Source organism: Peromyscus leucopus, chromosome 6 (assembly GCF_004664715.2).
Source record: "Peromyscus leucopus breed LL Stock chromosome 6, UCI_PerLeu_2.1, whole genome shotgun sequence".
Taxonomy (NCBI): domain Eukaryota; kingdom Metazoa; phylum Chordata; class Mammalia; order Rodentia; family Cricetidae; genus Peromyscus; species Peromyscus leucopus.
In genome coordinates this window covers 62,451,916-62,464,180 of record NC_051068.1, presented here as the reverse complement: position 1 = coordinate 62,464,180, position 12,265 = coordinate 62,451,916, and the positions used below count along the sequence as shown (strand labels likewise).

Sequence of the window (12,265 nt, the reverse complement as noted above, 5' to 3'; positions counted from 1 at the left end):
AAAAAAAAAAAAAAAAAAAGAAGAAGGAGGAGGGGGAGGAGGAAGAAGAGGAGGAGCAAGAGGAGGAGGAGTAAGAAGAGTGGGAAGTAATGATTGCAAACATAAGGAGAAACAGTGTACTGTGAAATCTAAAAAGAATAGGCTATTGCTAGCATTTACTGTGTGATCAGATAGCTTTGCACAGCTCAGTCGCTCTTCAAGGCACCATTATATTCTATCTCCAGCAGTAACTGATGTTGTTGATAACCTTAAGCAATCAAGTAAAGATTGTCTTATGTTCAAGATACTCTATTTAAAAGTTGGGAAAGCACACAATATATTTTAAAAAGAGACCCATAAAAAAAGTTCTAGATGCTTGGAAATTCTTCCATACCTTCTCTTCGTGTATGTCTGCGTGTGCGTGTGCTGTGAGCACTGTTATCAAATTCCCAGGGGTGGGTATCACAACACATTTATAATCCTTTACATGTGCCTTATTGTTAGTAGTATATACTCTTGTGAATAAAAATTCTATAAAATGTACTAAACAATGTTCCAGTTGCCAGGGCCAATTCTAAACACCTCTGTATGGAAACCCCCAAATGCTTTTTAGACAGTCCGACAGTGAGAAAAGAGGAGAGCATTTTTGCATAAATGTATGAAAAAATGGCTTTCATTGTCTTTGCCCAGTTTTGGGAAAAAGAGGCCTTGTGTTCACTAGGGAGTTCCACAGTGCATACAGATAAGAGCTCTCAGATAAACAAAACAAGAGCAGGTCACAGGTTTCCAATTAATCTCATTAATGGCACAACCTGATTATCAGAGGAACTTATATACTGAGCCACACTGAGCATCCCTACCTGCCGGGGCAGAAGGGGGAGGTGTCCTCTCTTCTTTCTCCTACTTAGAAAATGAACCAGGGCTCAGGCAGTTGAAATCACAATGAATGAGTGTACATGTATGTTTGAGCATGCAGGCTTGCACAGGCATATATTTCAACTAACTTGATGCTTGGCTAAAATCTTAACCATTCCTGGAAACATTTTGACAATTATTGGATGAACAAACTTGTAAATCCTATGATAATTTAGCAAATAAATATATTTTGTTTCTAATTTTCATCCTATTTCTCATCAAGAGTATTTCAACAAGAGAAGCTGGAATGATATTGATAAACAGGAAATAACCAACTCTAAGCAAATAATCTAGGATCCTGTTTATAGTTCTATAGGCCAATAATTAGTTAATGATTTAAGGGCAACCGGTACCACAGTAGAAAGTTTTACTTGGTCAAAATAATGAATGAGGCTTCACCCTCGCTAATAAAAACAAAGAATGTTGTCCTTGGTTTGGCTGTAATTCCGCCAATAAGCAGCAAAATGGGCTGACTGACCTTTTCAGTCTGAAGATTCATGATGGAATTCCATAAAATTCTAAAACTAAGGTAAAATAAGAAGATAAAATGTCTGTGCTCCTAAAAACCATTCAGAAAGGTCACTAACTGAGAACCAGGAAGGGATGTTTACCCAGAGGTCAGGATGGTAGCCTTGACAGAAGCAGACATGGTAGAGATCCTCAGAGAACAGGGATAGAGGCAGGGAAATCGTTATATTTATACATACATACATTGGTATGTATTGATGTTCACAAAAGACACACATGCATGAGCACACATCTACCAAACAACAGTCAAGCTCCATGCAAGAGCGAGAACCACCCAGGGCCAAGGCAGGGCTGGGTTTAAGGCCACATAGTGTCTGGGGCAGCCACAAGCGTCAGGGCAGCTCTGGGACAAGGGCATGAGCTCTGAAGCCACACAACTGGTTTTTAATCCTGGCTTCTCCACTCACCTTCTAATTTCGGTAACCATAGTAACTGCCTCACTGGGTTGTTAGGAGGTTAAAATAAGCTAATCTGCCACAGAACAAGCACTCTGTTAGTAGATCATTATTGTGAACGCAGCTGAAAACTCCAGCTGTGGGCAACTGAAAACACCCTGGAGCAGAAGTCAAGACTCTGAGCCCACAAAGGTAGAGATTTTAAGTGGCTCCCTCATGAAAGCTTTAAGCCAAAATGCCTAGTCCAGTCAGAAAATTTGCCAGCACCTGGAAGTAGACCTGGAGGAGGTCACCCACCTCCCGTCATGGGTGAAAGACAACTTTGAGAAGGAAGACTCCCTGACCTTGGACCTCGGCTCCAGTGCACGGCAGGATTTTGGTAGTACCTAAGCTGTAGGGGGTTGAGAAATTAATGCAGGAACTGTTCATCCTATAAAAACCAATGGGCCCTGGTGGAAGCTGTCATGAGACATCTTTACAGTCCAGGGTACAGTCAAGTTGAAAATCACATTGAGCACAGAGAACAGATGATAACAAATCCACACCTGGAACCATCCTGGCTAACAATTTCAGAGAGAACAAATTACCTACAGAGACAAACTCCTCATCAGCAGTAACAGATGCCCGAGGAGAGTGGAATCGCATCTTCAAAGTGCTGAGGGGAAATAAATGTCAACATGGAATTCTACACTATCATTCAAGTCTGAGGGAGAAGCACAAACAGCTTGAAGTACACAAGAACTGAGAGTTAGTTCATCACCCACAGACCCAGAATGCAAGAGACACTACCACCAAGAGGAGTGTGAGGCACAAAAACGTGTTTGCTCGAAGAGGACAAAATGATGAGGCCTTCCTCAGCTTCACATGCTCAAACCTACAGAATGTATTTGTGCCTCTGTGAGGAGAGTCCCATCTTTCTTTCCCTCGGTCTAAGGGAGGAGTGGTCCTTAGACCACTGAAGATGTCTGCTTTTGAAAGATGCTTTGTCTATGCATCCCTCCCACTTGGCTTGACTCGCTTAACTTTGACTACTTTAACTGCTAATGAAAGGCAGCGGTGTCCCACCCCACCCCCAAACACCCGGTCATGTTCCTGGCAGCAGCCACCTTCAGATCTTTGGGCATTCTCCTCTGCTATTTATCTTCCTATTTTTAAATAACACTCTGTGCCAGGAGACCTTTGGAAAAATCCATCACCTGCCGATGAAGGCTAAGGATGCTTGGCCATTTGCCATCAGACAAGCCCTCCTAAAACCTGGCAGAAGGACAGGCTTGGTAAGCTGTGACAATGAATGACACGGTGCATTTGTTTTTAGAACGTGGAGCCACAAGATGTGGCCCACTTCATTTCCAGAATTAACTGATGCTATTCCCTCACCTTGACACACACAACAGAAAACATTCCACCACCACTTTATACAACTATTTCATAAGGACTTACTCATGCTTTATTAGTTTATATCTGTCTAAAAAAATAGAATATGCTCACCCCTGAGAGCTCACCCTTCATGATAAGCAGAGTAACATGAAAGTCCATGAAGCCAGGCTGCCCGGGCAGTTGACTATGCCAAGAACAGGAGCTCCAGGACATGCCAGAGCTTGAGTATGGGTGAGTGTTGTAAGGATGGAGAGAAGAAAAGGTCTTAATTATTTGGCCTTTGAGAACAAAAGTGGAAGAAATTTCACCAACAGAACCTGGAGAGCAATATAGGAAATGTGACTTAATTTTATCTTTTGTATAAAAGAAAAAGAAACTTTGGGGGAAAAAATCCCCATGACCAAAAATCTGTCTCTTCAGAGCTCTAAATTGTTTACTATTGCCCAATTAAAATTGTAAACACAAAACAATAAAGTAAACGAAACAGTGGCAAGTCCACTCCCACCCCTCCTCTAAGAGAAACAAAAAACAAAGCAAGCTACTAACCATGGGTCTAAGACTAATAAGTGCCCAAGGCTGTTCTTGAACAATATCTGTCTATCCCTCCCTCCCTTCCTCCTTTCCTCTCTCTCTTTCACTTTAGTTTAGAATGTGACTTCCAATTATGATAACTGTGAGTTTAGTTTTGCCCTTCTCCCTAATATCTGAGTTGTCATAGGTTTTGTTACATCAGGGTCCAGTGCTTCTATTATTTCTTAAATATGCTTTCTACTGAGGGATTTCGTATGATTTTATTTCCTTTCTAGAACATCCTGCTTTCCCGTAGTTGATATCCCTTTCATTTGCTTCTTTGTGCATACACACTTTGTGCTCATTCTCCTTAGAGTGCCCAGCTTATAGACACCTGCTGTTCGCACCTCCCCATCTTCTCCAGTCCTCTCTGCTGGAGCTACCTCCCTGTTCCATCTGCCAGCTGCAGGGCCTGCTGCACAGCTGGCTAACTGGACTGTTCATTCACTATCCAGACTGGACAGTGAAAGCTGCCCATTTAACACTGACATTATTCTAAACCAGCACACCTGACTAAACAGTAGCGGGGCAGAATTCTAGTTGGAATGATTTATTTTCTGCTAAGAATATTTAAGATTTTGTTCCAATCTCCTCCAGATGTGCTGCTGCTGAGAAGTCTACTGCCTCTCTGGTCCCAATCCCCTGCACGTGGCCAGCCCTTTTATTGTCCTCTCTCTCTTAGCTGCTTCAGGATCTTCTCTTCAGTCCCAGTGTTCCTGAACTGCATGGCATGCCCACATGAGAGGCCACTTTTATTCTCCGTGATGGGCGGTTGGCAGGCCCTTTCCACTCGGAGATGCAGGTGCTTTGGTTCTAGGAAACACAACTGTGTTGCCTGTGTGGAAGGGTGGGTCCTAACACCTATTTTCTATCCATCAACTACCCAGGCTGAGTTCAACTCACTTCATTATCTGTTTTGTCTTTGGGAAGATTTTGTTGACTTTCTCTTCTAATTCCTTTGGAGTTTTTTTTGTTGTTGTTGTTGGTGGTGGTGGTGGTGGTGATGTATGTGAAATAGGCAAAGTCACCATAATTTTAAGAGCTCATTTTTATTCTCTATGTTAGGATATTTACTAAAGCGTTTGAGCTTATTTTCACCCATTCTATCTTTTACCATTACCTGCTGCCTCCTAGCTCGTTCAACTTTCATTTGTATTAAGGACTCTGTCCATCATGTTCTGGCTGGTGGTTTGTGGCTGTGGAGCTACACTTTGAAGTGAGTTAGTCAAGTGCTCATTAACCATTCTACGTGACTCTCCAGGGCCTGCTGACTGGTGGCCTCCCACTGGAGGCAGTCAGGAGGCTGTTGCCTTCTTACTGGGAGACAGACCTCCACCCCTCTGCAACATTAGCAATGTGAAAGTCCTCCCTGTGGCACACACTCTCCATAGCTAGATTCTTGTCTGGGGAAGGAAGGGAAGAGGAAAGATGGACAAACCAAGCCACTTGAATGTCTGGGGAAAAAAGGCAGACATAAGGTATCAATGAGCATTAGAGGTTAGAGGGCAGACATCAGTGCTATTCACAGCTGGTGGCATATGGAACATGTTCTGATCCCTAGTGCTAGTCATAACCTGCTTTTCTTCTGGCCTCTTGTTTTAGTTAGGGTTACAATTGCTGTGATAAAACACCATGACCAAAAGCAATTTGGGGAGGTAAGGGTTTATTTGACTTACGTATGCTCAATTCATTGAGGGAAAGAAGCCAAGGCAGGAACTCAAACCAGGCAGGAACGTGGAGGCAGGATGCCATGGAGGAGTGCTCCTTACTGGCTTGCTCCTCATGGCTTGTTCAGTCTGCTTTCTTATAGAACCCAGGGCCACCAGCCCAATACCACCCAAAATGGGCTGGGCCCTCCCCTATCAATCACTAATTAAGAAAATGCTCTATAGACTTGTGTACAGTCCAGTCTTACGGAGGCATTTCCTCAGTTGAGGTTCCCTCCTTTCAGATGACTCTAGTTTGTGTCCAGGTGACATAAAACCAGCCAGCACGTGTCTGTCCATTCCATTTACTTTCTGTTTTGTCAATTTATAAACTCCTTGTGTCATGGCTGCCCATCCTATGTTTTCCTCAAGCACACCCTATTTCTACTACTTACACGTGTATAAGCAGGTACTATCAGTGTGCTTAGTTGTTCCATGAGATCAAGATGACCTGGCTCACAGCTGTCTCTCCAGAGCTAGTACTTGGTAGAGAGAAAAAAAAAATCAGCTGAGTGAAAGAATGAAGGTAAGCACAAAGGGAAGAACACACTATAATTTCAGTAGAAGTCTTGTTTTACTAAATCAGGAGATAATACTATACACTTTGAACGTACTCAGTAAGTGTTTACTGACTGCTCTTGGAATATTCTAAAGCACTACTTCTCTTAGAGGCACTTGAGGGTTCTGTAATTATAGGCATCTCTTTAATGGTCAGCAGGCAAAATAAATCAACATAGACCAAATGTGTTCTACAGAAAAAGACTTTAGTCTATCTGAAATGACCCATCACTGCTTTTTGAACAAAGCAAATCTCTAATTTATAAGGACACATTAAATAAAACATAGTAGCTTTCTATTTTGCAAATAAAGTATTTTTCTGAGAAATGACTTTGTCTAATACACTATTATAGCTTACACAATTTTTCAATGTATCTATGGTGATGGGGGCATTGGGTTATTTTCGTGGTCTAGAACACTGAACTGATAAAATGCAAATAAGGACACTGCTGTTGTCTGTAGCAGCTACTTTTGCTGTCGCTGGCAACAAAGTTGTGCTTAAAGGGAGTCTTTGTAAAGATGAAAGTCACCAATCATATGGATTAATACTAATAGGTTGGATTTATGAAGCACTTATTACTTGCAGTGACTAAGCATCTTAAAAGAGTTTATTCATTTAATTCTCATAAAAATCCAATGAGTCTAATACATTACCTTCACTTTGAAAGTAAGAAACTGAGGCAAAAGATGATTAAGTGATCTATCTACACACATATTCCACTCATCTCAATGAAGATTTTATCTTTAGCAGTTTCCTATGCAACTAAACCATCTTCATAAACATTAACAGTGGCTTCATAATACTCTACTATATACATTTATCACAATTTACTCAACCATTCCCACACCACTGGGGAAATTCTGATTGCTTCCAATTTCACATTATTACAAACAGTCCTGCTGTAGACATCTCTGCAGATAAGTCTTTACCCACTTTTAAAAAAATTGTTTTCCTAGGACAGACTCCTAAAAGATTCAGTGGGTCAATAAATACTTGTTGGATGACTAAAAGATACAAAACAATATAATTCTGCCTTATGAGATTTTCTTCTTACTTTTATGCTTATAAAATATCTTCCTATCCCAAGAACAAGTGAGTATTCTCCTATATTTTGTTAATTTTACATTTAACTAGTAAATACATATTTATATATATCATATAATCATGTCATATAAGTATATTTATATCATATATACATATATTTACAAGTTAAATTATGTAATATATAATGCTGTATTATATAGGCTATATATGTCACATATATATGTATCTGTATATACACATATACATATATACACATAAATACATATATACAAATTTTGTTTTATGCACAAGCTACATATATTTTCTCTAAACAGCTAACCAATTTTTCCAAAACTATCAATTAAGTAAATTATTCTTTTCCCAATGACTTTTGTTCTTTGTTGTGTGTGTGTGTGTGTATGTATGTATGTGTCTGTGTGTGTGTGGCATACATACACCCTAATGTACACATTCTTCTCTTAAACATCCATTTCTGAGCAGATAATTTCCTCTGCTGATTGATTTATTCTTTTTTTGGGGGGAATAACACGATCAATAAAGTAAGTGCTATATTTTAATACATTGATGAATCATTTGTGTAGAAATAGATACATCAGAAATACAGACTGATATCTAGACAAGAGATAGGTGCTCTATTTGAGGGCAAAAGATTCCTCAGGAAAACATGTAAAACAGAGTGAGATCTGAGGAGCGGAGCATGTGAAGCCAAGACACAGAGTTGGTAGAGGACAGCAGCCATGTGGGAGCAGCAGTGAATGAGGCTGGTGAAGGTGCAGGAAGGAGGGAACAGCATGAAAGTGGGAAGCATCATTGTGAATTACAAATACTTGACCGAGCTGATTACCCAACACATACTATTCCACTCCAGTCTTCAAAGAACATCGTTCAGGGTCTTCATTTGTTAGTTACCAGATGCAGAGTAAAAACATCAGATATAACACTGCGTCCATGGGTCTCAGAAGTGTTCTATAACATTTTAAATTGAATGGCAGGCAAAGAAGAGAGGAATGAAATGCTTTAAGTGATATCTTAGTCTGAGGGTTTTCGTATCCCTCCCTCACAGACTGAAACAGATCCTTTAAAAAGAAGGACACTTCTGAAGAGGAGGCAGATCACCCTGCTGGAAGAACAGTCATGGAGACTACTGGTGCCACTGGCCCTGACGAAGAGAAACAAACCCTTGCTCATGCAAACTCTAAGGGTAGCCCTTTCCTGCTGTCCCAAGCTCAGTGTCCGACGTTCTCAATGCACTCAGTTTTACTGACCTGCTCATCACAGAGCAGGAACTTTCTAGGGCACATAACAAGTCTTTGCAAATATGCTCACCTGCTAGTTACTCTGATCTGTCTCTAATATTTGACTATATTGAGGGGCAACAGAAGACTCTGTTATCTGTTTACAGAAAATGTGCCGAACTGCAAAAATGTGTCTCTGAATGTGCCCCAAGTACTCTGCTAGACACCGCATTCTCAGCTGAGGAGAAAAAAAAAAAAAGGAACAACAAAACTCAAAAGTTTACATTAGACTCTTGGTGGTCAACCACCACCTAAGGAAAACAGGTTTTCACCTGAGAAGGGAAAAGGCACACGTGCTGCAAAGGTGTCTCTTCTCAAGCAAACAAGAACTCTTCCTCCAGAGACGGATACCGTAAGAGAACCCGACAGGAGGGGAGCACAGGTGCACAACACATGTCCCTGTACCCGGTTTCCTTCAGAGGGACCCAACAGCACGTGAGCAGTGGCCAGGGGCGTGGTTTGGATGGATGGGATTCCTCATGACGAAAGGCAGAAACACGAACAAAATTCTAGGACTGAGATGCTGCCTTAATCCAATCAGAGCTCTGAGTAAAGCAGACACATGCAACACACTGCCAACAGCCTGTGCCGTTCAATCTGCCTTCACTTGTATTTAAATGTCTGAGAGTACAGAACACGCTCATCACCACCTTGTCTACACATCCTCCTAAAATGGAAACTCCATTCAACTTGACAGAGAAGTTCCTGAACAGAATGTGAGCCACATATTAGTTTAAATATTTACACCGCTCCTTCCATCTTATTCTTCAAAATGCAACTTATTACATAAAAATACCACACTAAAAGTCTTGTTGAAGGTTATACTGGCTCAGTCACTCCTTGGGATCAAGTGAAAATGAGTAGCCAAACCAATAATCAGCTCTCTTTATACTGTAGTTGTCTCTTTGCTCCATTACTGGCTGCTTCTTAGCTTTTAATAACCACAATTGCTATTGATCTTCCACTGTGAAATCACATAAGACATGTTCTTTCCTTGGACTTCTCCCCACCCCTCCACGTATAGGTTTACTCCTACTTGACTTCTCAAACACCTTAAACACGCCATCCTTCCATAACTAAATAGACAATTATCATTTCTCACAATATTACTTCCTCTTGCTCAATTATGTGTTCCTCTTTTGGGTCCCCAAACCAGGCTCTTGCCTTTGCAAGAATCATCATATTGTACTCTACTTGCTTGTAAGACATATCAGCCCTATCCATCTTTAAACTCATCCTAAAGCAAGGATCTTTGCTCATTTGTATCAGACCGTTCCTACAAGTATCTGGTGTGTGATGGACACTTAGAAATGCTTGTGAAATGAGTGAGTAGATGCTATGAACACATTCATATTTAGAAACAGAATTACAGAGACAAGTCTTATAAACAATTAATGCACCGTGTTCAATCTAAAATTCCCTAAGAAGTACTTTCTTAGAGTAAGTCAAAATATTAAAATAAGGAACTTTTTATTCATATTCACTATGACATAAACATTTTCTAACGAAAACAGACTATATAAAACACCTTACCGGCAAAGTTCCAGGCAGAGATGCATCAAAAAAAGAAACCAGAGAATTCGGTGGTGCTGCAAAGCACACCTGAGCTCCAGAGAAGAGCTTGGAGTTAGAGGAAATCTGGGCATGAATTTCCAATCCTACCACAGCTGCCCATTTGTGTTCACTAAAGAGAAAGAAAATGGTTAAAAAGTTACATTTGTCACCATAGATAAACTTTTATAAACCTACATTTCAAATGATAATAATATCCTATTTGTGTTTTTAAACTAAAATTTAATATGCTTACATTTTAAAATGTGTCATTTTATTGATGAGTACTTTATTAGCTAATAAACACTCAGTAAATATAAAGGTTTATCTTCCCATCATTATTTAGGTTTAACACAAATGCCAGGATTCTACTACTAGAGAAACAACGGATAAAGAATAAATTATCAACCACATTTTGAATTCACTATTAGCAGCATGCAGGTACAAGGAGCAACATGCTGATACCATAGACCACCAAGACATAGTATTCTTGAAACTTGTAAAAAGAAAAAAAAGAGAGAGAGAACAGTAAACTATCAGAGGAGACATTTTTTCACCCTCTAAGTCACATTCAGTTCCTGAAGTCTAATTTTAAATTCTTTCATTTCTTCATACTTGATTGCTAGCAAATCTTTAGTAAATGCTATAAAATGTCTCTTATCCGACCACTTCTACTCTGGTGAGCCAGTACTCAGTTCTCTGGGGAATTAAAATTCCCCATTCCACATGAAATCTATGTATGTACCTATCCAGCACTTCTCCCATGCAATTTTCTATACTATATGGGTTTGTATTCACATGTATCCAGTTCTCCTTTAAGCATTTCAATACATGAAGTTCTACATCGAATGAGAAAATAAGACTAACTCCTTAAATTTTGGACACAAAGCTTGCAAGTAAGAGGAAATAAACTGAGAAATTAAGAAATTCACGATGCTCTAATTACTAATCAAAATATTTCTGCTGTTTCATTGTACAGAAAGGAAATGGTCTAATTTACGAAAAGAATAGAAATGAGATGCTTCTGAACATTTTCCCTCTCTTCTTCACTGAAATAATAAAAGAATGCCAACCTCAACAAAATATTAGAAATTTGCCTGATGTTTCTGTATTTTAAGGCAGCTTTAAACCATATACCGAAGCATCCAACAGCTGTTCAGGATAAGCAAATCTTTACATAATCAGCGGGAAAACTTCGTCAGTCGACTTCATCCTCCTAGGTTTAGACAAACACGCTCATCATAAAATCACAGCTAGCTAGTGTTTTCTGACTAATAAAACTTCTAATGACATTAAGCTCTACTATCTGGGGCTTCGTACAAAAGCGTTTTCTATCTTTAGATTACTGCTAGCCCGTAGTAAAGCTAAATGTTTACTATATACAAGCCGAGTCTAGTGTCACAGACCCACGCTTTTTATTAAGACTAGGGAATCCAGTCTTCTGTCCGCGAAGACGGCTGGAGTTACACTCGCACGTCGTCCAAACGTGTCTACTTTAGGACAGAAGTTTAAGTGTGAGAGTGGGGGTTACAGGCCTGGTTTTGTGTTTTCATTTAGGCTTCAGCTGCCCATGTTATTATACAGGTGCACACCCTCCCGCCCACTAAAACCCTCACTCAGGCTGGGCTACGGGGCCAGCATCTCCGTTCAGCACTTCCATTAGACAGGCAAAGGTATGAAGATTATATACCCTTTCCTCGGCTTCTGAGCCTTGTGGAGGGAAAGCTGAGTCACTGAACTCTGACCCCTAGCCCAATTGGACGTGGGCCCAGTCTGAGTCCCACTTCGGGGGCGGGAACCACCGTCAATCCACGTTAAAGCCCAGCGTCTTCCAGGATAGCTCAAACGCAGCACGGACGCCGCCATTGCATCTCCAGAGTCCGGGTCAGGTGATCTGGCCTCCCTCTGCCGTGAGGCTCCCTGGGAAGCGTAGTTCTGGCAATGCGCCACAACGTTGCAGGCTTGGACCGGAAGACTACTATTCCCGGCAACCCAACTCAAAGGCTGCCGGAAATCTGCTGGGGAGGGGCGGGAAAGAGAACCAGAGAAGTGGGAGGGTTTCTGAGTTCTGTGTGACTCCTCCTAGCGGGGAGTTGGCGAGGTTTGCGGGGCTGTGCAGCATGTGTGTGAGTTTGACAGCTTGTTGAGGGAGAGCCAAAGCCAGGAAGCCTCACCAAGGATTTTTATAGCCGGCTTAAGCCTATGAGTTGAAACAAATGACCCTGATATCACCACGGAGACTTCCTGGATTCCTAAACACATTTATTTTCTCTGTCTGCTAGCACACACACTTTGTACACTAATTTGTGCATTATTTCAGCCAATACGTATTCGCATGCCTGCTAT

At 40.9% G+C, this 12,265-nt stretch overlaps 1 protein-coding gene across 1 annotated transcript in view; it reads right to left on the bottom strand.

Moving 5' to 3' along the window:
- Nucleotides 1–11,827, bottom strand: part of Gatb (glutamyl-tRNA amidotransferase subunit B) — a 76,466-nt gene extending 64,639 nt beyond the window's left edge. The window contains 2 exon segments of the mRNA XM_028860213.2: nucleotides 9,902–10,052; nucleotides 11,610–11,827. Coding sequence (XP_028716046.1) covers nucleotides 9,902–10,052; nucleotides 11,610–11,785 — 327 coding nt within the window. The 5' untranslated portion in view covers nucleotides 11,786–11,827.
- Nucleotides 11,828–12,265: the final 438 nt, after the last annotated feature.